The sequence below is a fragment of the Bombina bombina genome, chromosome 6 (genome assembly GCF_027579735.1).
Source record: "Bombina bombina isolate aBomBom1 chromosome 6, aBomBom1.pri, whole genome shotgun sequence".
Classification (NCBI taxonomy): domain Eukaryota; kingdom Metazoa; phylum Chordata; class Amphibia; order Anura; family Bombinatoridae; genus Bombina; species Bombina bombina.
The window spans coordinates 113843189-113870737 of record NC_069504.1 but is presented as its reverse complement, the minus strand read 5'-3'; the positions used below and the strand labels follow the sequence as shown (position 1 = coordinate 113870737).

General features: G+C 38.2%; 1 protein-coding gene across 1 annotated transcript in view; it reads right to left on the bottom strand.

Moving 5' to 3' along the window:
• Positions 1 to 20862, bottom strand: part of PRKAR2B (protein kinase cAMP-dependent type II regulatory subunit beta) — a 414633-nt gene extending 393771 nt beyond the window's left edge. The window contains exon 1 of the mRNA XM_053716571.1: positions 19802 to 20862. Within this exon, the coding sequence (XP_053572546.1) occupies positions 19802 to 20054 (253 nt within the window). The 5' untranslated portion in view covers positions 20055 to 20862. The remainder of the gene's footprint in view (positions 1 to 19801) is intronic.
• Positions 20863 to 27549: the final 6687 nt, after the last annotated feature.

The following is a 27549-nucleotide window of genomic DNA, read 5'->3' as shown; positions in this document are numbered from 1 at the left end:
CTTTTGTATGAGAGTGTGTGTGGTGTGTGTTGTATGAGAGCATGTGTGGTGTGTGTTGTATGAGAGTGTGTGTGGTGTGTGTTGTATGAGAGCAGGTGTGGTGTGTGTTGTATGAGAGCGTGTGTGGTGTATGTTGTATGAGAGTGTGTGTGGTGTGTGTTGTATGAGAGTGTGCGTGGTGTGTGTTGTATGAGAGCGTGTGTGGTGTGTGTTGTATGAGAGCGTGTGTGGTGTGTGTTTATGAGAGTGTGTGCTGTATGAGAGTGTGTGTGGTGTGTGTTGTATGAGAGCATGTGTGGTGTGTGTTGTATGAGAGCATGTGTGGTGTGTGTTGTATGAGAGTGTGTGTGGTGTGTGTTGTATGATAGTGTGTGTGGTGTGTGTTGTATGAGAGTGTGTGTGGTGTGTGTTGTATGAGAGTGTGTGTTGTGTGTTATATGAGAGTGTGTGTGGTGTGTGTTGTATGAGAGTATGTGTGGTGTGTGTTGTATGAAAGTATGTGTGGTGTGTGTTGTATGAAAGTATGTGTGGTGTGTGTTGTATGAGAGGTGTGTTGTGTGTTGTATGAGAGTGTGTGGTGTGTGTTGTATGAGAGGTGTGTTGTGTGTTGTATGAGAGTGTGTGGTGTGTGTTGTATGAGAGCGTGTGTGGTGTGTGTCGTATGAGAGTGTGTGTTGTATGAGAGTGTGTGTGGTGTGTTTTTTATAAGAGTGTGTGTGTTGTATGAGAGCGTGTGTGTGTTGTATGAGAGCGTGTGTGGTGTGTGTTGTATGAGAGCGTGTGTGGTATGAGAGCATGTGTGTGAGTGTGTGTGTTTTATGAGAGTGTGTGTGTGTGTGTGTTTTATGAGAGAGTGTGTGGTGTGTGTTTTATGAGAGAGAGTGTGTGTTGTATGAGAGTGTGTGTGGTGTGTGTTGTATGAGAGCGTGTGTTGTGTGTTGTATGAGAGCGTGTGTGTTGTGTGTTGTATGAGAGCGTGTGTGGTGCATGTTGTATGAGAGTGTGTGTTGTATGAGAGTGTGTGTGGTGTGTGTTGTATGAGAGCGTGTGTGTTGTGTGTTGTGTGTTGTATGAGAGCGTGTGTGGTGCATGTTGTATGAGAGTGTGTGTTGTATGAGAGTGTGTGTGGTGTGTGTTGTATGAGAGTGTGTGTGGTGTGTGTTGTATGAGAGCGTGTGTTGTGTGCTGTATAAGAGCGTGTGTTGTGTGTTGTATGAGAGCGTGTGTGGTGTGTGTTGTATGAGAGTATGTGTGGTGTGTGTTGTATGAGAGCGTGTGTGGTGTGTGTTGTATGAGAGCGTGTGTTGTGTGTTGTATGTGAGCATGTTTTGTGTGTTGTATGAGAGCGTGTGTGGTGCGTGTTGTATGAGAGTATGTGTGGTATGTGTTGTATGAGAGTATGTGTGGTGTGTGTTGTATGAGAGTGTGTGTGGTGTGTGTTGTATGAGAGTGTGTGTTGTGTGTTATATGAGAGTGTGTGTGGTGTGTGTTGTATGAGAGTGTGTGTGGTGTGTGTTGTATGAGAGCATGTGTTGTGTGTTGTATGAGAGCGTGTGTTGTGTGTTGTAGGAGAGCATGTGTGGTGCGTGTTGTATGAGAGCGTGTGTGGTGTGTGTTGTATGAGAGCGTGTGTGGTGTGTGTTGTATGAGAGCGTGTGTGGTGTGTGTTGTATGAGAGCGTGTGTTGTGTGTTGTATGAGAGTATGTATGGTGTGTGTTGTATGAGAGTATGTGTGGTGTGTGTTGTATGAGAGCGTGTGTGGTGTGTGTTGTATGAGAGTGTGTGTTGTGTGTTATATGAGAGTGTGTGTGGTGTGTGTTGTATGAGAGTATGTGTGGTGTGTGTTGTATGAAAGTATGTGTGGTGTGTGTTGTATGAAAGTATGTGTGGTGTGTGTTGTATGAGAGCGTGTGTGATGTGTGTTGTATTAGAGTATGTGTGGTGTGTGTTGTATGAGAGCGTGTGTGGTGTGTGTTGTATGAGAGCGTGTGTTGTGTGTTGTATGTGAGCGTGTTTTGTGTGTTGTATGAGAGCGTGTGTGGTGCGTGTTGTATGAGAGTATGTGTGGTGTGTGTTGTATGAGAGTGTGTGTGGTGTGTGTTGTATGAGAGCGTGTGTTGTGTGTTGTATGAGAGCGTGTGTTGTGTGTTGTATGAGAGCATGTGTGGTGCGTGTTGTATGAGAGCGTGTGTGGTGTGTGTTGTATGAGAGCGTGTGTGGTGTGTGTTGTATGAGAGCGTGTGTTGTGTGTTGTATGAGAGTATGTGTGGTGTGTGTTGTATGAGAGTATGTGTGGTGTGTGTTGTATGAGAGCGTGTGTGGTGTGTGTTGTATGAGAGTGTGTGTTGTGTGTTGTATGAGAGTGTGTGTGGTGTGTGTTGTATGAGAGTATGTGTGGTGTGTGTTGTATGAGAGCATGTGTTGTGTGTTGTATGAGAGTGTGTGTTGTGTGTTGTATGAGAGCGTGTGTTGTGTGTTGTATGAGAGTATGTGTGGTGTGTGTTGTATGAGAGTATGTGTGGTGTGTGTTGTATGAGAGCGTGTGTGGTGTGTGTTGTATGAGAGTGTGTGTTGTGTGTTGTATGAGAGCATGTGTTGTGTGTTGTATGAGAGCGTGTGTGGTGTGTGTTGTATGAGAGTGTGTGTTGTGTGTTGTATGAGAGTGTGTGTGGTGTGTGTTGTATGAGAGTATGTGTGGTGTGTGTTGTATGAGAGCGTGTGTTGTGTGTTGTATGAGAGCATGTGTTGTGTGTTGTATGAGAGCATGTGTTGTGTGTTGTATGAGAGCGTGTGTTGTGTGTTGTATGAGAGCGTGTGTTGTGTGTTGTATGATAGTGTGTGTGGTGTGTGTTGTATGAAAGTATGTGTGGTGTGTGTTGTATGAGAGGTGTGTTGTGTGTTGTATGAGAGTGTGTGGTGTGTGTTGTATGAGAGGTGTGTTGTGTGTTGTATGAGAGTGTGTGGTGTGTGTTGTATGAGAGTGTGTGTGGTGTGTGTTGTATAAGAGTGTGTGGTGTGTGTTGTATGAGAGCGTGTGTGGTGTGTGTTGTATGAGAGCGTGTGTGGTGTGTGTTGTATGAGAGCGTGTGTGGTGTGTGTTGTATGAGAGTGTGTGGTGTTTGTTGTATGAGAGTGTGTGTGGTGTGTGTTGTATGAGAGTGTGTGTGTTGTATGAGAGTGTGTGTTGTATGAGAGTGTGTGTGGTGTGTGTTGTATGAGAGTGTGTGTGGTGTGTGTTGTATGAGAGTGTGTGTTGTATGAGAGCGTGTGTGGTGTGTTTTGTATGAGAGCGTGTGTGGTGTGTGTTGAATGAGAGTGTGTGTTGTATGAAGTCTCCCTAAGGGTGATGCGGGAATCCAGATGTGGACCTTAAGATCAATGCGCATAGATATGGCTGTACCTCACTGATGATGCCCACACTAGGATGAAACGTACATCTGGAGTTTTTCTGTTTCTATTATTCAGAGAGGGATTGCCTGGTATTTTGGTGTTTAGTCAGGATCAGACTGATATAGTACAGGAAAGTTCTCTGTGTATGGCACATGCATGGCAAAAAGAGTCTGCTTTTGGTTGGTAACTTACCATAGAACAATCTATTATGCTATTGTTAGTTCCCTGGTTGAGCGCTTCTCTCTTTTTGTGTATACAGTTACAAACCTTTTAGCAAACATTGTAGCCATGTAGTGCTTAACGGGACACAACATTAATTTTTTCTTTCATGATTCAGATAGAACATACAATTTTAAACAACTTTTAAATTTACTTTTATTATCAAATGTGCTTCCTTCTAGTAATATCATTTGTTGAAGGAATAGCAATGTACTACTGGGAGCTAGCTGAACACATCAGTTGAGCCAATGACAAGAGGTATATATTTGCTGCTACCAATCAGCAGCTAGCTCCCAGTAGTGCACTGCTGTTGCTGAGCCCATGGGGCCTATTTATGAAAGGCCTGTCGGATATGATCCCACATTACAGATCATGTCCGACAGACCTCGCTGAATGCGGAGAGCAATACGCTCTCCGCATTCAGCATTGCACCAGCAGCTGTGAACTGCTGGTGCAACGCTGCAGATTTGCGGCCGCTTGCAGGGGGGTGTCAATCAACCCAATCATATTCGATCGGGTTGAATTGCGGAGAAGGCTCACCAGAAACACGGCCCTTCAAGCTCCATACGGAGCTTGATAGATAGGCTCCCTAGTATCTTTAAAGATTTAGAATTAAAAAGGAGAAAGACAAAACTAAAACTAAAACTTAAATGGATAGAGCATGAAATTGTAAGCCACTTTCTAATTTACTTTTTGTATCAATTTTGCTTTGTACTCTTGGTATCCTTTGTTAAAGAGTATTCCTCAATGATTTTAAGACAGCAGTGTTTGCAACAATGTTTATAGCAATGTTATACATCGTTGCAAACACTGCTGCCAGATGAGTGAAGACTTATGCACAGTCTTGAGCTCCTATCAGCCTGCCTAGCTTTACTCTTAAACAAAGGATACCAAGAGAAAATTGCACATTTGGTAATAGCAGCAAATTAGAAAGTTGTTTAAAATGGTATGATCCATCCGAACCATGAGCACTTAACCCTTTAACTCCCAAGGAGAGTCAAAATGTGTTAACACACACAATGTCTTGCAGCTTTGTTTGGTAGCCAAGGAGTTAATTGTGACTTTACTGTCACTGTCACTGTCCAATAATTCAGACGCCTTTGCATATAATAGAGATGACTGAAAAACGTTAATATGATTCCGTACCATTTCTATTGGAAGGCTTTTACTTGCATCTGCTATCCACATATTCCCATACAGACCTTGCATGTGCTATCCACATATTCCCATACAGACCTTGCATCTGCTATCCACATATTCCCATACAGACCTTGCATGTGCTATCCACATATTCCCATACAGACCTTGCATGTGCTATCCACATATTCCCATACAGACCTTGCATGTGCTATCCCCATATTCCCATACAGACCTTGCATGTGCTATCCACATATTCCCATACAGACCTTGCATGTGCTATCCACATATTCCCATACAGACCTTGCATGTGCTATCCACATATTCCCATACAGACCTTGCATGTGCTATCCACATATTCCCATACAGACCTTGCATCTGCTATCCACATATTCCCATACAGACCTTGCATGTGCTATCCACATATTCCCATACAGACCTTGCATGTGCTATCCACATATTCCCATACAGACCTTGCATGTGCTATCCACATATTCCCATACAGACCTTGCATGTGCTATCCACATATTCCCATACAGACCTTGCATGTGCTATCCACATATTCCCATACAGACCTTGCATGTGCTATCCACATATTCCCATACAGACCTTGCATGTGCTATCCACATATTCCCATACAGACCTTGCATGTGCTATCCCCATATTCCCATACAGACCTTGCATGTGCTATCCACATATTCCCATACAGACCTTGCATGTGCTATCCACATATTCCCATACAGACCTTGCATGTGCTATCCACATATTCCCATACAGACCTTGCATGTGCTATCCACATATTCCCATACAGACCTTGCATGTGCTATCCACATATTCCCATACAGACCTTGCATGTGCTATCCACATATTCCCATACAGACCTTGCATGTGCTATCCACATATTCCCATACAGACCTTGCATGTGCTATCCACATATTCCCATACAGACCTTGCATGTGCTATCCCCATATTCCCATACAGACCTTGCATGTGCTATCCACATATTCCCATACAGACCTTGCATGTGCTATCTCCATTTGGTATTTCTATTTCTTAGTCAAAAAAGTTCCCTTTGAACGGTATGAAATGGCCCTTGAAGGACATTTAAATGTCTCCAATATCAATTGTTGGGCTTTACCAGGGCAGACATTTTTTGGCCATTGAAGCCTTTTATGTTAAAGGGACATAAAACCCAATTTTTTTTCATGATTTACATAGTTCCTACAATTTAAAACAACTTTCCAATTTACTTTTGTTATCCCTTTTTCTTTGTCATCTTGTTATCCTTTGTTGAAAAGCAGGGATGTAAGCTCAATGTGCACGTGTCTGCAGCACTATATGGCAGCAGTTTTGCATCAATGTTTGACATTACCAAGTGCGCAAGATGGCAGCACTATTTTCCGTCATGCAGTGCTTCAGGCATGTGCACGCTATCTAGCTAGATATCTCTTCAACAAAGAATAACATGAGAACAACGCAAATTTGATAATAAATGTAATGACTACAACTAACCTCATTCATATATGTTACATCACTGTCTGTTAATCCTATCCCAGAGACATTATATATTTTATCACCATTTAGCTGCCTAAATGCTAGAATGGTTGTGTTAGTACCATGACCGTTCCTCTAGGTTCCCAAACACTTTTAATACATGATTGATTTTCTGGTATAATCTTGTGGATAATGTTCATTTCTTCTTATTGCCCTTTGATTCAGATGATGATGGCGGTTTTTAGTTTATCACGTCACTAGGTCAGAAGGTGGAAGCTTAAGGTCTCAAAATCACACAAAACCACCTTGTATAGAAAAGGTTGTAACATTTTTACATCCTAACACACAGCCTTTATTTTGCACTCATAGTGAATTTAAATATTTTTTCGTGAGTCAAATATAAGTGAGGCTATTTTAAGAACAGAGCTGCCTATCACTCACTAGCTGATGTGTAAACAGGATATAAATTCCTAAATAATACTGACTTTATTAAGTACATATGTGCTTCAATGTTAAAGGGACCCTAAACCCAAATTTTTTCTTTCATGATTCAGATAGAGCATGCAATTTTAAGCAACTTTCTATTTTACTCCTATTATCACATTTTCTTCATAATCTTGCTATCTTTATTTGAAAAGCAATAATGTAAAGTTTGGAGTCAGCCAATTTTTGGTTCAGCATCTGGGCAGTGCTTGATGATTGGTGGCTACGTTTAACAACCAATCAGCAAGCGCTACCCAGTTTCTGAACCAAAAATGGGCCGGCTCTTAAGCTTACATTCCTGCTTTTTCAAATAAAGATAGCAAGATAATGAAGAAGATTTGCTAATAGTAGTAAATATAAAGTTGCTTAAAATTGCAAGCTCTTTCTGAATCATGGAAGACAAAAAATTGGGTTTAGTATCCCTTTAAGGATCCCACATTCTCTTTGGTAGGGTGAAAATGAAATATTTATAACTCAAAAAGGTTTATTAGTCACATTATTAGCAGTATCCATTAAATAGATCACAAGTTTCTTCATTGGCGGCTCAATGCTGTTTAACCAATGGAAGCGCTCAATTATGGCCACTGAGTCCATTGATCCACAGATCCACAATTTTGGCTTGGTTATATGATCCACATGCATATTTTGTGGAGTATCAACTATTGCTACATTTGAGCAATTGTTTAGATTAGATGCAAACAAAAAAGCTTAATAGCTTAATAGCAAACAACAGGTTTGTGCTACACTTTTATTGGTTGTAGCAACTCTTTTTTTACTTTGAAGGGACATTAAACGCTTTGAGATGGTAAACGCTTTGAGATGAAGTTCTGATTGGAAGGCTGATTGGAACAGCCAATAGAATGCAAGATCAATCCTATTGGCTGATTGGATCAGCCAATAGGATTTTTCCTACCTTAATCCCGATTGGCTGATAGGATTCTATCAGCCAATCAGAATTGAAGGGACGCCATCTTGGATGACGTCACTTAAAGGAACCTTCATTCTTCAGTCGCCGTCGGATGGAAGAGGATGCTCCGCGTCGGATGTCTTCAAGATGGACCCGCTCCGCTCTGGATGGAAGAAAATAGAAGATGCCGCCTGGATGAAGACTTCTGCCGGTCTGGAGGTCCTCTTCTGGCCAGATCGGATGAAGACTTCTGCCCCTCTGGACGTCCACTTGTGCCCGGCTGGGTAAAGACGGCTCAAGGTAGGGTGATCTTCAAGGGGGTAGTGTTAGGTTTTTTAAGGGGGGGATTGGGTGGGTTTTAGAGTAGGGTTGGGTGTGTGGGTGGTGGGTTTTAATGTTGGGGGGGTATTGTCTTTTTTTTTACAGGTAAAAGAGCTGATTACTTTGGGGCAATGCCCTGCAAAAGGCCCTTTTAAGGGCTATTTGTAATTTAGTATAGGGTAGGGAATTTTATTATTTTGGGGGGCTTTTTTATTTTATTAGGGGGATTAGATTAGGTGTAATTAGTTTAAAAAATTGTAATTCTTTTTTTATTTTCTGTAATTTAGTGGGGGGGGTTTTGTACTTTAGTTTATTTAATTTAATTGTAGGTAATTGTAGGTAATTTATTTAATTAATTTAATGATAGTGTAGTGTTAGATGTAATTGTAATTTAGGTTAGGATTTATTTTACAGGTAAATTTGTACTTATTTTAACTAGGAAGTTATTAAATAGTTAATAACTATTTAATAACTATTGTACCTAGTTAAAATAAATACAAAGTTGCCTGTAAAATAAAAATAAATCCTAAGATAGCTACAATGTAACTATTAGTTATATTGTAGTTAGCTTAGGGTTTATTTTACAGGTGAGTATTTAGTTTTAAATAGGAATAATTTATTTAATAGTAGTAAATTTATTTCGTTTTATTTAAATTATATTTAATATAGGGGGTGTTAGGGTTAGACTTAGGTTTAGGGGTTAATAAATTTAATATAGTAGTGGCGACGTTGGGGGGCGGCAGATTAGGGGTTAATAAATGTAGTTAGGTGTCGGGGATGTTAGGGACGGCAGATTAGGGGTAAATAAAATTTAACTAGTGTTTGCGAGGCGGGAGTGCGGCGGTTTAGGGGTTAATAAATTTATTAAAGTGGCGGCGATGTCCGGTCGGCAGATTACGGGTTAAACATTTTAGTTGTTTCTGATGTGGGGGGGCCTCGGTTTAGGGGTTAATAGGTAATTTATGGGTGTTAGTGTACGTTTAGCACTTTAGTTAAGAGTTTTATGTTACGGCGTTAGCCCATAAAACTCTTAACTACTGACTTTTAAATGCGGTAGGAGTCTTGCCAGGAGAGGCTGTACTGCTCACTTTTTCAGGCGATCGTAATACCGGCGTTAGGCAAATCCCATTAAAAAGATAGGATACGCAATTGACGTAAGGTGATTTGCGGTATGCTAAAATCGCGGAAAAGGTGAGCGGTAGACCCTCTCCTGCCTGACTCGTAATACCAGCTGGTGTTAAAAAGCAGCATTGGGACCCCTCAACGCTGCTTTTTTAAGGCTAACACAAGACTCGTAATCTAGCCGTATGTTTTTAACTTCCACAAGGTGTTAAACACATAGTTAAAGTACAACTTGGCAGTTGGCACCTCAGTGATGGCAACAAATGGAAACTGCCAGTAACCCAATCAGCAGTGCTAGTTGTACAGCTGGGTTATGCAACTAGCGCTGCTGATTAGATCACTGGCAGTTTTCACTCAGGGCCAGCAGTGCTCTGTGGGTCCTAAGCAGTACTTTAACTATGTGTTTAACCCATTTGCAGCATCGTTAGTAATAAAATGACACTCACTAATATATTAAAGCATGCTATTTATAACTTGTGATGCTGCAAAGGGGTTAATACATAGTTAAGGTACCAGTCCAGACCTGCAGAGTACTGCTTGTTTGTATTGTTGTTATAAAATAACATCAGCTGATTAAAAATATTTCAAAACAAATAAACATATTGCTTGCTGCAATTGTTTTTCATTAGCTAAACTCCACCCACCACTTGCCTTATTTCAAGGAGCCAATCTGGGCAAGAGTCTGCAGACAAAAAAAGACTAAACAGGGTTATAGTGACAGTTTAAAGTGCTTTATTTTGCAGTTATGATCAGCCAATTAGTGCAAGATGTGTAGCAGGGTTAACCTTGAAAAGTCTACAGTGTGTACTTTCACTGAGAACTAACAGCTAAACTACATGAAAAGGGGGCAAAATAAACAATACACATATATTGCAAAGGTGTTTAACTACACATAATTAAACACTTTTTATTAAAATCTCATGGTGTTACCGCCCCTTTAATTATACTAATTAATTATATTTTATAGCTTTTATTGCCCCTTTTAAAGTGAAAGAAAATACACAGATAAAGTATTTTTTTCTGATTTACTCTAAAACATCTGGCCATTCCCTTTAAAGTTTTTTTTTCTTTTCTTCATGTGTGATCGGTGCATCCAATGAGAAACCATACTGTCTGAGCTTTTTTTTTTTTTTTTTAAATCTTTTTATTGATTTTTCACAAATTGTAAAAAACATGACATATGTTTTGTCAACGAAAATGACAATAAAACAGAAAAACATGAACAATACAGTCTACAACCGAATACTCTTAGTCTGTGCTTAGGTATTAGAATACAAATAAATACACTTCTAGTCTCTTAATCTCAGTAGATTTCTAGGGGGTATGATCTCTTCTTCCCTTCCAGTAGCCCCGACTTTTTGAAGCTCAAATCAAAATCCCAAAATATCTTAATTTCAAGTGCTATCTAGGTGGTTGAGGGTATTGCTCTATTTAACTTTTCTGTGAACATTATATAGGGTTCCCATTGTTGGGTAAATTGGTTTCTGGAGTTCAGAACAGCTGCTGAGGCACTGGCCATATTATAATGATAGTCAAGTCTTTTTTTGACATAGTCAAATGTGGGGGGGTCTACTCTCCAGAATCTCGCTATTGAGATTCATACTATGGTACAGATTATTGCTATCAGTTTATGATGTCTTTTAACAGTGCCTCCAACAGGGAAGTGTAGCAAAGCTTGTTCTGGAGATAAGTTAAATTCAGTCTCGAAAATGGTACTTAAAAATGTGGAGGTTTGATCCCATAACTTTTTAACCTTATTACATTGCCACCACATATGGAAATAAGTCCCTTCCTCCCCACATCCTCTATAACACCTATAGGAGCCGTCTATCTGAGAGTTGGCCATTCTTGTGGGGTACATGTACCATTTAAATACCACCTTAATATAATTCTCTTTTAATAATGCATTCGGGGAAAAAGACAGGCCTCTGTCAAGGTTGGTTAACCAAGTCTCTAATGTCCAGGTTTGATTTATGTCTTGTTCCCACTTAATCATAAAAGAGCTTTTTTTATTGCAGGTTCCTTCGCTAAATGACGGATATAATAAAGCAATCAATCCCCTCCTATAGTCTCTTGCTAGACATATGGTTTCTAGTGTGGTATTATTTGGGGGGTGTTTGATCCTATTATTTCTCTTATCCTAGATGTGAGTTGTAGGTAGTGATACCATTCTCCCTGTTCAGGAGTCCCTAATTCTCTGTATTGGGAGAAGGTCAATACTTTATTGTTAATGAATGCATCCGCTATACGATAGAGACTTTTGTTCTCCCATTTCTTCTGAATATGTGTACTAATGAGTGATATGATGGGGACCAATGGGGTCAATCTTGATCTAACATTAACTAGGGGGAAAGCCTACTGTCTGAGCTTTTGAGGGTAATGCATGAGTGAGCTCACACCAGCTATAGAATTGAAGAAAGCAGTTAAGAGGAATCCTTTACCACTTTACCAAACATCTCCTTGTATAAGGCAGTTGAGGTAGAATAATGTTCTTTTTTGAGAAAATGTTTGGACATTGATGTTAGAGGTCAGAGATTATTGGACAACGTGAGGATGAGAAAAAAGGGGATTTTTTCATCCTATATATCCTTTTAATGTTTAGGGGGATCAATAGATAAAGTAATGATATGCTTATATATTGGTAATCTTTGTAGGTTATTCAGTGAGACTGTATTCTAATATCGAATTAAATACAAACATGCTCTCCCCCTCCTGCACTTATCAATATCTACCTCCAATCCCATCTCTCTCCTCCTCCTTTGAAGTCCACTGTATTCGCCTGTTCTCCCCCTCTCCCTCAAAGTGGCAGTCATCTATCGTCCTTCTGGACCTACCTCCCAATTCTTTGACAACTTTGCCGCCTGGCTCCCTCACTTTCTCTCTACAAATATACCAAACCTAATTCTTTGGGACTTCAACATTCCCAATGACAACCCATCTGCCCCTGCTGCCTCTAAATGTCTTTCACTCACATCCTCCTTCGGGCTCTCACAATCCACCCTATTCCATACTCACGGTGATGGACACTCCATCGACCTGGTATTTTCTTACCTCTGTTCTATATCTGACTTCACCTGTCACCCTTTTCCCATTTCAGACCATCACCTGGTCACCTATAATATTAATGCAACAGCTAAACCCACTTCTCCATCCCGCCCCCGCACCTGTAGAAATCTACATGCTGTGGATCCGCTCCAATTTTCAAAAATCATTCAAGATCTCCTCCTTCACACTTCCACTATAACCTGCCCTGATCTCACAACAGCCCACTTTAACAAAACTCTCTCCTCCTCAACTGCGCAAAACATCACACCGTCAGTTGCAGCCCTGGCACTCTCAGCAAACACGCTATTTGCAAAAATACTCCTGTACTCCTGAGCGTGTCTGGAGGAAAACTCACTCTGAACCTGATTTCATACACTATAAGTTTATTCTTCGCTCATACACTTTTGCCCTTCACTTAGTCAAGCAAACCTACTTCTCTTCTCTCATATCTACTCTTTCCTCAAACCCTAAATTACTCTTCTCCTTTAACTCTCTCCTCTACCCACCTGCTCTACCCCCCTCTGTATTTAGTGCTCAAGACCTGGCAGACTACTTTTTAAACAAAACACGTACTATCTGAAGCAACATCCCAACACAAACCTGCAATATTCCAACAACAGAACCAGTTACTCCCTCTGCCACCCTCTGCATCTTCCATCCAGCCACTGAGAATGAAGTTTCTTCCTTACTATCTTCCTCATGCCTCACTATCTGCCCACTCAACCCTATCCCTTTCCATCTAATACCCTCCCTATCTTCCACCCTCACTCCTGCTCTTACCCACATCTTCAACCTATCTCTCTCTACCGGCTCATTCCCATCTTCATTCAAACACACAAAAGTCACTCTCATACTCAAAAAACCCTCCCTCGACCCTACTTCTCCTGAAAGCTACCACCCCATATCACAGCTTCCACTAACATCAAAACTCCTTAAAAAACTAGTTTACAATTGCCTAACCCACTTCCTGTCCGCCAACTCCTTGCTTGACCCCTTGCAATCCGGATTCCGCCCCAAACACTTTACTGAGACTGCCCTTACCAAGGTTATGAACGATCTTCTCTCTGCTAAAAATATTGGCCACTACTCTATACTCATCTTACTTGACCTCTCAGCTGCCTTTGACAAAGTTGACCACCCCCTCCTCCTACAGACACTTAGTTCTTTTGGCCTCTGTGACACTGCTCTTTCCTGGATTCACTCCTCTCTTTCTCACAGATCTTTTTCTGTGTCATTTGCCGGCGACTCCTCCTCTCCAATGCCTCTGTCTGTTGGAGTACCTCAAGGATCTGTTCTGGGTCCTCTACTCTTCTCCATTTATACTTCTTTGCTGGGTAAACTTATCAACAGTTATGGCTTCAAATATCACCTCTATGCTGATGACACCCAGATCTTCCTCTCCACCCCTGCTCTCTCTCCCTCTGTCCTCTCTCATGTCAGCGACTGCTTATCTGGTATTTCTTCCTGGATGGAGTCTCACCACCTAAAGGTTAACATGTCCATGACTGAGCTCCTTCTTATCCCCCCCTCAAGCTCTACACTGACTTTTGACTTCTCTATCCCTGTTGAGGGCATCACCATTTTCCTATAGACCCAAGTTCGCTGCCTCAGAGTTAAACTTGACTCAAATCTATCCTTCGTCCCCCATATCCAATCGCTTTCTACATGCTGCCGCAACCATCTACGTATTTCCAAGATTCAACCTTTTCTGTGCGCTAACACCACAAAGCAAATAATCCAATCCCTTGTTATTTCCCGACTTGACTACTGCAATAAACTACTTACTGGCCTTCCTCTTTCCCGCCTCTCCCCCTTCAATCCATCCTAAATGCCTCTTCCAGGTTGATCCACATTTCCCGTCACTCTGTATCTGCTGCACCTCTCTGCGAGTCCCTTCATTGGCTCCCCATTCACAGCAGAATTAAATTCAAAATTCTCACCCTTGCATACAAAGCGCTCACCAACACCACTCCCCTATCCTCTCTAATCAACAAGTATACGCCAGCCCACCCCCACCCACTAAGATCCAAGTCTCCCTAAGTGTGATGCAGGAATCCAGATGTGGACTCATTGCTCAGTGTGCCTAGAGGTATATGGCTGCACCTCACTGACGAGGCCCACAATAGGCCGAAATGTACATCTGGGGTTTTGCTGTTTCTCTCATTCAGAGAGGGATTGCCTGGTATTTCGGGTCTGGACTGTACTGTGAAGTCAGGATCAGACTGATATGCTTCAGGAAATTTCTTCTCTGTGAAAGGCACATGTTGAGCAAAAAGTTGCTGCTTCTTAGCTATTATTTGTTCCCAGGTTGAGCGCTTCTCTCTTTTTATTTATGCAAGTTATGACACTTAGGGAAGTCTCCTTAAGTGGGATGTGGGAATCCAGACGTGGACCCGTTGCTCAGTGTGCCTAGAGGGATATGGCTGCACCTCACTGACGAGGCCCACAATTGGCCGAAACGTACATCTGGGGTTTTGCTGTTTCTCTTGTTCAGATAGGGATTGCCTGGTATTTTGGGGCTGGACTGTACTGTGAAGTTAGGATCAGACTGATATGCTTCAGGAAAGTTCTTCTCTGTGAAAGCACATGTTGAGCAAAAAGAGGCTGCTTCTTGGGTGGTATTTTGACATAGAACAAGCTATTATGCTATTGTTCGTTCCCAGGTTGAGTGCTTCTCTCTTTTTATTTATGCAAATTATGACACTTAGGGAAGTCTCCCTAAGTGTGATGCGGGAATCCAGACGTGGACCCGTTGCTCAGTGTGCCTAGAGGGATATGGCTGCACCTAACTGACGAGGCCCACAATAGGCCAAAATGTACGTCTGGGGTTTTGCTGTTTCTCTCGTTCAGAGAGGGATTGCCTGGTATTTTGGGGCAAGCTATTATGCTATTGTTTGTTCCTTGCATCTGCGACTATCACCTCTTCTCATGCTGGACTGCAGGACTTCTGTCGTGGAGCACCTCCCCTCTGGAACACTCTCCCTCGTGCTGTCAGGCTTTGCCCTAATCTTTCTTCCTTTAAATGCTCTCTGAAAACTTTTCTGTTCAGAGAAGCCTACCACCCAACTCAATAATATTTATCATACCTAACAACATTTCCCTTATTCATCCTTGCAGTCCTCACCTCCTGTTTCTCAACCTACTACCCTTCAAGATTGTAAGTTCCCACGGGAATAGGACCCTCAATTCCTCCTATATGTGTTTGTAAATGTTGTCCTGTCTCTTACAAGTTTTATATTATTGTTTTATTTAAATGAACTGTATTCATGGACAGCGCTGCGGAATATGATTAATAAATAAAGTATAATAATAATAATAAATATATATATATAAAAAAATGGTAAAAAATGTCCATTCTAGTGCAAAATGGTATGTTCTAATTCTTTAGAGCATATTATTTTAGCATTAGCAACACTGCAAGTTAAAGTACCCAGCATGGGCTGTAGACAACTGTTGGTCCAAAGTGGAACAGCCTGTTGGACCAATCAGCAGTGGTAGTTACATGACTACAAACTGTCCAGTAGTTCTCTTTTACTATGTGTTTATCTCCTTTGTGGGGGCAAAAGGGCTAGATTACAAGTGGAGCACTAATTTATTGCACACTCGGAAACGGGCAAATTTGCCCATTTGCTGGCACGCGATAAATAACTAGCCATTACAAGTAGCTAGTAATTGCTACCACAAGCTTGCAGTAGCAATTAGTGCTCAGAAAATTAACAAGAGATTAGATATCTGGTTAATTTTCTAAATGTCCCCCAATTGCCCCAAAAATTAAGTGGTGTTTTTGTTTTATTAAAAAAAATGAAAACAAATAATAATAATCTTTATGTTTTTTTTAAAAAAAATAAATGCACTAAGCAGTTATAAGGGATTAAAAGTGGCAGGTGTGGAGTGTTATAAAAAAACAAAAAACACTAAAAAGTGCCTTTACATTGCGGTCTATGGGAACTGCGTGTTCTCAATAAATATATATGTATATGCTTATATACATATACAGTATATATATATATATGTGTTAATATGTGTATATACATAAATATATAAGCATATACATATATATTTATATTTGCTGCCCATTGCTGCACTACTTACCCCCTTGACTGCGCTTAGGTTCTGTGCCGTATATAAGGGGATCAGAACCAGGCTCCCATTGAGGCCTATTGAAGATTGCTCTCATGAGCGCAATGCTTCCGTGGAATGCGAACGCGAGGTCGCGTTCGCATTGCACCAAATTCGTAATACCAGCGCACATTTAAGCTGTTTTTGCAGCAACATCATATTGTATACCTCTTTTCTAAATGTATTTATGAGAGTGTAGGACTTTTCTTACAAACTTGCACTGACTTACTGCAGTCGTGTTAAAGTATATACAGGCTGAGTAGGCCTTTCTCTGTTGTCACTTGCACACTGATACATGATCAAATATGTAAAGAAAAAAAACAATGTCATGATTTCAGTTGGCATTGCTGCTTTGCTTGTCATTTGAACTCCTTATGGAAATAAATCTTTGTCACAAATCCACTTGTTGATAAGAAAAAAAAAATAGATAATTATACAGTGACAAACTATTCTGCAAATAAATTGAGCTACAACAGTAAACATATCAATTAGGTGGGAAAAAAATAGTTGCCTTCAATAGATTGGAAATTAATTTCCATTAACAGATCCCTGGACGGTTAAGCCATGTCATCATTCATTGTGAGAGGTTTGTTGCCTGTGATCTGATCTAAAATCCTGATTGGTGGAAAGATCCCGCACATTGTGAAAGCAGCGAAAGCTCCAGTCTGCTTCACCACACACACAATTGTATAAAACAAGAGCTCTGCTTCCTCTGCTGTGAACCATTAATGAAATGAAACCAGCAACCAGCATTGTAAAAAAAAAAACCACATAACTGACAAATGCATTTGTCATATACTGAAAATCTAAAGAATGTTTGCAATAGATGTATAAAACCCAAGCAAATATAAATATCTGTATCAGTATACAACGACAGATGGACCAATATAGCTAGGTAGTGACAGACAGACATGCTAGCCATCAGCCAGGTACACATTCTGTAGTGCATACAGCTAAATCACAAGCATATTTCATAATAAAAGCATTGTGCAATACTATAATATTTGCTGCAGTGGGGGTTCTACTGGGGGCATTGATGAGTTCTAAGCGCTCCCCAAAATTATGTATAAAAGATGAGAGTAACTAACCATACATTTGCAAGGCATTCCATTTTTAGATGTCTGTTACTAATTTACTACTAATGGCTAAGAGAGAAATATATGGGTGGGGGATTTAAATAAGGAAAAAAAGCAAAAAGTAAGATAAAATGATGATTCCCCTGCAGTACCACTGTCCACACTTGGTATGTAGCTTTATAGGAACCTTTACTAGCACTCCCCTGATTGTCCTACTTCTGTACAACATTAATTATTGCAAGGTTGTAGGGACACTCTAATGCAAAGTACATCATTCTTTAGAGCATGTAATTCTTGCAATACTAACTTATCTTACAATGGGCTAGCCTAGATTACAAGTAGAGTACTTAAAGTTGCGCGCAAGTGAAAAGGGGTTTATCGCGGGTGATAGCACAACCTCAGACCTGTTTTTGTAAAAAAAAAAAAAAGGGTCACAAAATACATAAAAAATACATTACAAAGTACAGTTAAACTCATAATAACACCATCTAATAAAAATTATTTTAAAAAAATTGCACAAAAAAGTTATAAGGGCTCAACAATATGCAAAGGCTTTAACATAGAGGCTGCAAAGGCTTTAACATAGAGATACATACATATACATGTCTAAATATGTATATGTATATCTATCTATATATACTGTGTGTGTATATATATATATATGTTTATATGTGTGTACAGCTGTATTTATGTATGTATATGTGTATATATGTATTTATAGACATATATACACACATAAATACATATGTACACACATAACACATATGCAGTTAAGTAGCTGAAAACATGTAAAATCATACTTATGCAATATTCATATTTCATAAGGTGTTATACTGTGTATTTACTGTAAATATTTAACTTTCCAACATTCTTCATATAGGGGAATATGTTCTAAGTACATTTAAATAGATATTCCTATAAATATCTATATATATCTATACCTATATATAATCATGTATATATATATATATATATATATATATATATATATATATATATATATATATATATATATATATATATATATATATATATATAGGAATAGATACATATTGTACCAAAATATCATTATATTTATATATATATATATATATATATATATATATATATTATGAATAAATAGAACATATTCTTCTACATGAAGAACATTGTAAAATATTCATATTTTCATGTCGGGTTAGCACACATGAGAATATGTGATCGGGTTTGAACACGAGTAGAGTGTTATGTTTTTTCCACTTTTTTTGCTCTATTGACCTCTATGGGGGAATAGGTTATTGCACGCGCAATACTCTAAATTCAGCTTTTGACACGTGTCGGGTTAGCTGGTGAGCGAAAACTGTTAACTTTCAACTTTTTATATGAGCGCTACCCGACGCAAAAAGCTTCCTTCTAGAGGAGTTAACACTAGAGCAGAGCGCTAAATACCGTTCCACTTGTAATCTGGCCCTAAGTGTTTGACCTCTGCAAAAAGTGTTAAATATATAGGTAAAGTCATTGTAGCCAGCGATTGGTAACTACTTGCAATTGCTGTTGCTTTTTGGCTCACCGGCTGCAGGAGCTGCAGTGCTTGTGACTCCTGAGTGGGACTTTACCTATGTCTTTAACCCATTTGTGGTGGGTTAAACATATAGTGATCTAAGCTCAGTAATGCAAAAATTGCATGAACTAATGTAATAGACCAGTGTGGGCCAACTTCCTAACACATATTTTAGAAGCCTTAAGGACTGCACATTAATTTATAGATATAATAACATACAAATAATACATTCCCTAAAAAATGTCCAGTGTCACTGGGCCAGATTTAGGTAATGTTGCAGAGTACACTCTATCAGCTGTTTTCCCCCTCATTTTAGTTTGCCCACCAAACGTCCCCAAATCACATAATTTCATGTTTTTCCTGTGACCACAAAATCTATGGTACACATTCACTGTTCTACTTTTTCCCTGGGCCCGCAAAACCTAGCTACCTATACTATGTAGTTTTTGAACTAGAACGTCCCTTACATTTCAGATTGTATTGACTGTGTTATACATGGAACCTTGATATACTTTCTAGATAGATTAAAGCATACATAGACATGGGCACATAAGAGCATAATCATTATGAATACATTTAGTAAGACAATGAGCTCTAGAATAATATTAGATGAGTTAATAGTTGGGCTCTGTAACCTAAATATAAATGGAACAAAGCATTTCACCTTTGTAATAGCGTAAAATAATATTTGGCCTCTCCATGCTCATCTCTGGGTGAATATAATTGTTTATTGCTATGTGCCAGTCACAGCTCACATAAGCAACATTTTTATTGGAAGACACTCTGCAGAATTTTTTTATACTATACATGCATCAGAGAGATTTATTAAAAAAGAGTAGATAAGCTTCTCAAAATTGGTTTATAGTATGTAAAATTATCAGTAGCAACTCATAGGACAGAGAACTTGAGTTGATTTGAGACTCTTGTGCATTATCCATGATACTTACCAACAAATTCCTCTTCATCATCGTCGTCTTCTGAGTCAGTTTGCATGGGCTCATCCGCGAAATTAACTCCCTTGTTGAGTCGAAAGGGTATGTCCGTGACATGGCTAAAGGTGGCACCTTGGCTCTGTGACTCCTTCAGCTGGGTAAAGTACTGCAGGGCAAACTCAAGTAGGTCCCCGGGCTGTTTTCTCAGCACCTCCACTGTAAAGCTCTGCAGCAGCTCAGTCAGCCCCTCAGGGATTTCTATACTCATTCCTAGGGCAACTGGCGTTGGGATGATGTAGGCGACAAGTAAAGAAATATACCGTATATTTGTGTTTATATATCCAAAATAAGACCCTCTGTGGGTATTATTCAGCTGGCAGCAATGCAAGGATAATCCAGATTGAAGAAGAATTTAGATGTATATAGGAAGACTTAAATTGTTATGGCATTGGTTTTAGTGATCCAAGAAAGAATGGACTTTTGTAAAAAAAAAAAAAGAAAAGAAAATGATCCTGAATAGAAGCCACTTCTTATAGATATGCCAAAGAATACTGGAACCAAAAATCCAGGAAATTGGAAGACATTAAAGAAATCCCAAAGAATAAATCAATAAAACAAGAAATAGATCCAGGGGTATTGGCAATGGGCCAGGTAATAGGTGATGAAGATAAAATGGTCCTAAGGGTAAGCAAGGCCAAGAAAGGTGACAGTGGTCCAACCAGAAGAAGGAGGGGTCACAGTGCAGGAGAGGGGTTAGTAATGCAGATAGGTGCAGATTTCCAAAGTGCAAAGACCAGCAACTCTGCAGAAGGAAAAGCAACAACAAATAGGTTGGATGGCTACAGGAAAGGCAAGAGTGGTCCACAAGTCATCAAATGCAGAGATTCCCCATTTAATAATGCAGATAATCTTCCCACGCTGATGTACAGTCTCTTCACAGGGAACCTGCTCCCCAACAAGAGATTGCAAGTGGAAATCCACAGGCAGCAAAACAACTAAATCAGCAACCAGCTGCACAGTACATCCTCAGCCTCCTCTGGAGGGGATCACTGCTTATTAATTAATCCCTTCTTGTCTCTGCCTTGGGGGTCCTCGCACTCAGTGCACGTTTAATCCTACCAGATTCAGTATACCTAGCAGATCCTGCAATCCTGTCTCATGAACCAGCATTGAATTCACAACCCCTCCCCTGCCTCTCTCACAGACTCTATCCTCTTTGTTCACTTAAGGTGGAATAGTTCAGTTGTCGCTTAGATAATTGCAAATATAAAACATTAAAGAAAAAAGGGAAACACAAGTTAATCACACAATTGCTGAAACAATCACACACACACACACACACACACACACACACACACACACACACATATATATATATATATATATATATATGTGTGTGTGTGTGTGTGTGTGTGTAAAAGAAAAAAATGCATATATACATACACACAACATGTATGTGTGTGTTTGTGTGTGTATATATATATATATATACATACACAGTGTTATTACAAATGAGCAGAATAAAACAGAAGAGCCATAACATTCTGTTGTTCTGTTCTGTTGTATGTTGTATGCGCTCTAACGTTATGTACAAATCAAGCTTTATTTTGCACATTGTGCATTTTAAAGGGACAATCTACACCAGAATTTTTATTGTTTTAAAAGATAGATAATCCCTTTATTACCCATTTCCCAGTTTTGCATAACCAACACAGTTATATACTTTTTACCTCTGTGATTACCTTGTATCTAAGCCTCTGCAAACTGCCCCTTATTTCAGTTCTTTTGACAGACTTGTAGTCTAGCCAATCAGTGCCTGCTCCCAGATAACTTCACGTGCACAAGCACAGTGTTATCTATATGAAATATGTGAACTAACACCCTCTAGTGGTGAAAAACTGATAAAATGCAATCTGAAAGAGGTGGGCTTCAAGCTCTAAGAAATTAGCATATGAACCTCCTAGGTTAAGCTTTCAACTAAGAATACCAAGAGAACAAAGCAAAATTGGTGATAAAAGTAAATTGGAAAATTGTTTAAAATGACATGCCCTATCTGAATCATGAAAGTTTATTTTGGCATAGACTGTCCCTTTAAGGATTAATATATCTCAGACAATAATAAAATATATTTTATTTTTTAATAAGTCATATTGAAGTTCTATGATATTTAACAGCAATAAAAAGGTCAGCGTACAGGTTTTGAAATGTAGACCAGTACATTTTACCCAAATGCAGTGAGTTTATCTTATCTGTTTTGCAGTGGCAAATTACAGTCACATATAAATTAACCTGAGCATCTATCATGAAGCAACTGTGTATAATATTGTAGGGTCAAAATTCTGTATCTGCAAGATACACTCTAACATAACATCTCTGGGTCAGTGGAAAAACCACAGCTTTCAGAATAAATTACAGCAAACACTGGCAACAAATATTAAAAGTAAATTGTAAATGTATTTCTTTTTCCTATTCATAATTAAATATTTAGGGCTAGATTTCAAATGGAGCGCAACGGATATCGCAGGGGGAGTTATCTTGAGTTATGTCACAAGCTAATAATTAAGCAAATCTGGTATTATAAGTGGGTGGTTAAAAATGTTAACCAGATCATCTTAATGCAACCAAGCCTTTAGTAGTACTTCCTATACTTTTAATGGATAGCGTAGGAAGTGCTATTAGTGCTCATATTAAAAGTGGTGAGTTAAGTTTAACAGTAACTTGCAAATGTATTTCTTTTTCCTATTCATAATGAAATATTGAGGGCCAGATAACAAGTGGTGCGCTTAATCTATTTTTTATGGCACACAAACACCGCTAGAAGTAAACTGTTAAAGAGAGAGGGATTGCATTAATATATATATATATATATATATATATATATATTTTAAAATATTAAAAACATTTTCTGCTATGTGAAGAACATTGGAATATAAAATATCTAAAGTAAGTACACAGTAAAACACACTATACAATATTACAATTGAATAAAAATGATTTTTAATGTTTTAAGGAATTTGACTTGAAAGGGCTCCAAAGTGTGTTCATATGTGTATATATATATATATATATATATATATATATATATATATATATATATTTACATACATATATAAATATATATATATATATATATATATATTTACATACATATATAAATATATATATATATATATATATACACACACACACAAAGATATTCACACACACACACATATACACCCATACACATAATTACATATTTAGAAATATATATTTAGACATTTTATATATATATATATATATATATATATATATATATATATATATATATATATATATATATATTTAAAATATGTGTATACATGTATTTATATGTGTATGTATGTAGATATACACACTGATAATGAACATGTATATATATATATATATATATATATATATATATATATATATATATTTAGCCAGAAGAAAATGCACTCTCAGGACTTTTTATGAAAGTCCTGAGAGTGCATTTTCTTCTGGCTAAATATTTTCTACAAATTTGCACCCAGGCAGTTTTCCTCTGTGGGCGAGTTCTGGTGTTTTGGATACCTATATATATATATATATATATATATATATATATATATATATATACTGTATATAGACTGGCTGCTATACCACGCCAATACTTAGGCATGCCACTACACCTGCTTCAGCAATGGTAGTTCGCCCATCTATCTATCTATCTATCTATCTATCTATCTATCATCTATCATCTATCTATCTATCTATCTGTCTATCTGTCTGTCTGTCTGTCTGTCTGCCTGTCTGTCTGCCTATCTATCTCTCTATCTATCTCTCTCTCTCTCTCTCTGTCTGTTTATATATCTATTGTAAATAATCCAAATCCTCCAATCATCAAAACAGTTGAGGGGCCCAAAACAGTTTTGCACCAGGGCCCTCTGTTGAGTAGGTCTGCTACTGAAACATATGTATTTTAAAGTAAATAGAGAACAAGTAGTAAATTGTCAGAGGACAAAGTGCTCCCCTCATCAGGCTTATAAAAATAGAGAGAAAAAATACACTTAAAAACAAGGACTCATCACATGTTAAATCAATCAGATAGAAACAAACTCTTAACATTAATTTAACCATTTACAAATACCCATATCAAATCCCACTCATTTAGATATGAATGTTGCATGCCCAGTTTTAAGCAAATCAATACAAAAAATAAAATAAACAATGCAGCAAAGGTTCAATTTTATTTTAATATCTCCAGCTTCTGGGACAAGAATTGCTTTTCAGATTATGCAACCTAGGCAACTGTCTAGGGCCTCAGCAAAACAGAGAACCTTAGAAGGCTTTTGCAGCCCAGGTCTCTTCCAAGACATTAGCTTGAGCTTCTCACCTACACATATTATAATTATAGAGTATGCTGTTACCCAGCTCTGCTAAAACATTGTCTCCTTGCTTTCTTGCCACATCCCAGCTCCTTCTGATTTTGGTATGTGCCTTGCCCCAGCCCTTCACCTTTATATAGTTCCCATGATCTACTCCTCCTCTTTCTGTTGCTTCTTTGACCTCCTCCTCATCTCCTTGGCGTTTTGCATTCTGCCTTGTTCTTCCCCTTTGTTCTACAGATGCCACCTAGCCCATCCTTATTTGTGTCATGAGCTCTGGACTCCTGCTTCTGCTTTGTGTATGCCTTGCTCCTCTCCTTTGTTCTATGGATCATTCCTAAACACATTGTGTTGTATGTCTGGGTCCCCATCTGCATTGTGTGTCCTCAGCATTTTCCTTCTCCTAACCTTACTTAAAGAAATGTGAGAGAGATGAGGAATACACTCAGTTACACTGTGCAACTTCACCAGCCACTCACACAACAAAGACCCAGGCATCTAGTTCCAGATCAGATCAGTAATACATGTATATTATAGTAGCTACTACCCATTATCAGCTCATGGCTGCTTGCACAAAGTATAACAAACTCTGCTTATGATCTTGTAACACAGCTGGTGGCGTGGCTTTAATAATGATTATGCAGGCAATTAGTAATTAATCATTTAAGTGATTAATATATTATTTAAAGGGACAGTTTACAGCAGAATTGTTATTGTTTTAAAAGATAATCCTTTTATTACTCATTCCAAAATTTTGCATTACCAACAAATTTTTATTTATATTGTTTTTACCTCTGTGATTACCTTGTATCTAAACCTCTGCAGACTGACCCCTTATTTCAGTTCTTTTGACAGACTTACATTTTAGCCAATCAGGTAACTCCACGTGCGTCAGCGCAATGTTATCTGTATGGAACACATGAGCTAACACCCTCTAGTTGTGAAAAACTGTCAAAATGCATTCAGATAAGAGGTTGCCTTCAAGGGCTAAGAAATTAGCATTTAAGCCTCCTAGATTTAGCTTTCAACTAAGAATACCAAAAGAACAAAGCAAAATTGATAATAAAAGTAAATTGGAAAGTTGTTTAAAATGACATGCCCTATATGAATCATGAAAGTTTATTTTTGACTAGACTGTCCCTTTAATCCTGTTTCATGCTCTAATGTGAGGAAAAAAAGCATGTCTTCAATTCATATTATTTACTGAAACACTCAAAATCAATCCTTGGATTGAAAAATTGTGCACCTGGATAGCACTCTTTCCCCAATCTAGGGTGGCAAGATTTGGGCACAGGCTGAATAACTATGGAGTGGGAGTGCTGGAGGGTGTTTAAAATATAACCTTTATTTGGAAATTTAAAATAAAAAACCAAAAACACACACACATAAATCTACATATATACAATGTTAAAAAATACAGGGTTTGGTCGGATTTATTTCAATCCAATGTATTCTATTTAAATAAAGTAGTGATATCTTGGGTTTTAAATTAATTATTTTTGAGTCAGTTTTTTCAATTAAGGTCAGTATAGGTCTGATATAGCGTATGTAATACGTGGTATTTATTAACCTTATACCACTGTATTGATGACTCTATTATTCCTTGTCTATTGGTCTTAAGTTACAATCGGTCTTGTCTTATGTGGTAATACGTGGTATTTATTAACCCTATACCACTGTATTGATGACTCTATTATTCCTTGTCTATTGGTCTTAAGTTACAGTCGGTCTTGTCTTCCTAAGTTCTTTGTTGAACATACATGTAGTAGTGCAATTTTGTAGACACTAATTTAAAGTGATATGCAGCAGAGTCTGGTTTGTCTTGTTATAAATATTGATGTTTTAGACTTTGCAAATTAAATATCACTGTTGTTGCCAGAATGATTTTTCAAATGTGGAATAAGTGATGTTCTGGATTTAAAGCTTTGCTTAAAGTAGTCAGCTAATTCCTTTACTGACAGCTACTATCTGAATATGTTATAAGTTATGCCTGATATATTCCCAGGCTGTTAGATTGAACTGTGGTAGCTGCTATCTAAGTATGCTAGTAACGGATACTTAATATGTTATCAGATTATCATACTACGTTCTCAAACGCTTAAAAAAGCATATATATATAAGATCTCTTAAGCTCTTACTATTGGTTTTGCTTAATATCGAGTGCTTGTCTAAAGTCTCTCACCATATATTTAGTAAGAATGTTCTTTTATGCTTAAAGTATATATAGAGAAGTCTGAGTAGATTGCTGAGGCTTAGCTTGATAGAATTGACTATTTATGTCAAATAAAATATTTTTATCTTTCTTGTGATTTTGCTGGTTCACAGTAGTAATGTGCTTAGACAAAGTTTTTGTTATTGGTTCATCAATGTGAATAAAGTTGTGTGGCAGACTGTTCTTAAACTGCTTGTATAGATGTACTGGTAATATCACTTTAATTGTTCAACACTACCTAAGTTAGCTTTGCTGATACATGGTAATCAACATTGAATTTACTTCAAAATGGATATTCTCAATATCCCATGATCCAGAATGGATCCGGTATTACTGCTGATTTTGGCGTTTTTTCTAATAAATTCTAATATCCCATATATTGGCTGTGATAAATATTGAATCTGTATATTCACAGACAACTTTAGAAAACAGTAATACAAATATTAGCACTATAACTTTAAATTGAATTGTATCTTGTCTTTTATCACCACTGGATAATTTTAACATTAAAGAGGATACGCTCTAACATTGTAACAAAATATAGCTGATAGTATCAAATTGCTTTGCTATATCGTCTTTAACTCAGTTGTTCTAAATTGATATAGATACGGCTTACAGCTTGGCGTTTTTTGTATTTATCAAACATTGAGTATTGGGGTATTATATTTAACTCCCCCCTTTTTTCTCGTGCTAGTATGCTTTTTACAACACCTCACTTGTAATTGCCGGTTAAAAGTATAGTCTAATATGCGGTATTAGATTGAATCCTGTTTCAGGGATTATTAACTCGACTCTAAGATATTACTACTTTTGTTTTTAAATTATAGACCAAATCTCCTGCTGTTTAAAAAATGTTAGGACGCATTCACAACAAACATTTCCCTAACATGTTTCGCCACTAACGTGGCTTTTTCAAAGGGTACGGCGTGGGCAAAATTGTGTCTTTTTATTGGCTCGCACTCCTTCTCCTATTGGAAGTTATTTTGACAAATCCGGAGGTTCGTTGCAGGGAGCAAATCACTCGCTGCAGAATGTTTTATACTTATGTAAGGCGAGATGTTATTGGAAAGGACTGTTTTCTCATTCTAGCCTTATGTATGCTTAGAGATTCTATGAATCAGAGTTATTATGCAGATTAAGAGTACAAGCGAAACTGTTATTAAACTATTGTGTTATTTATTAAACGG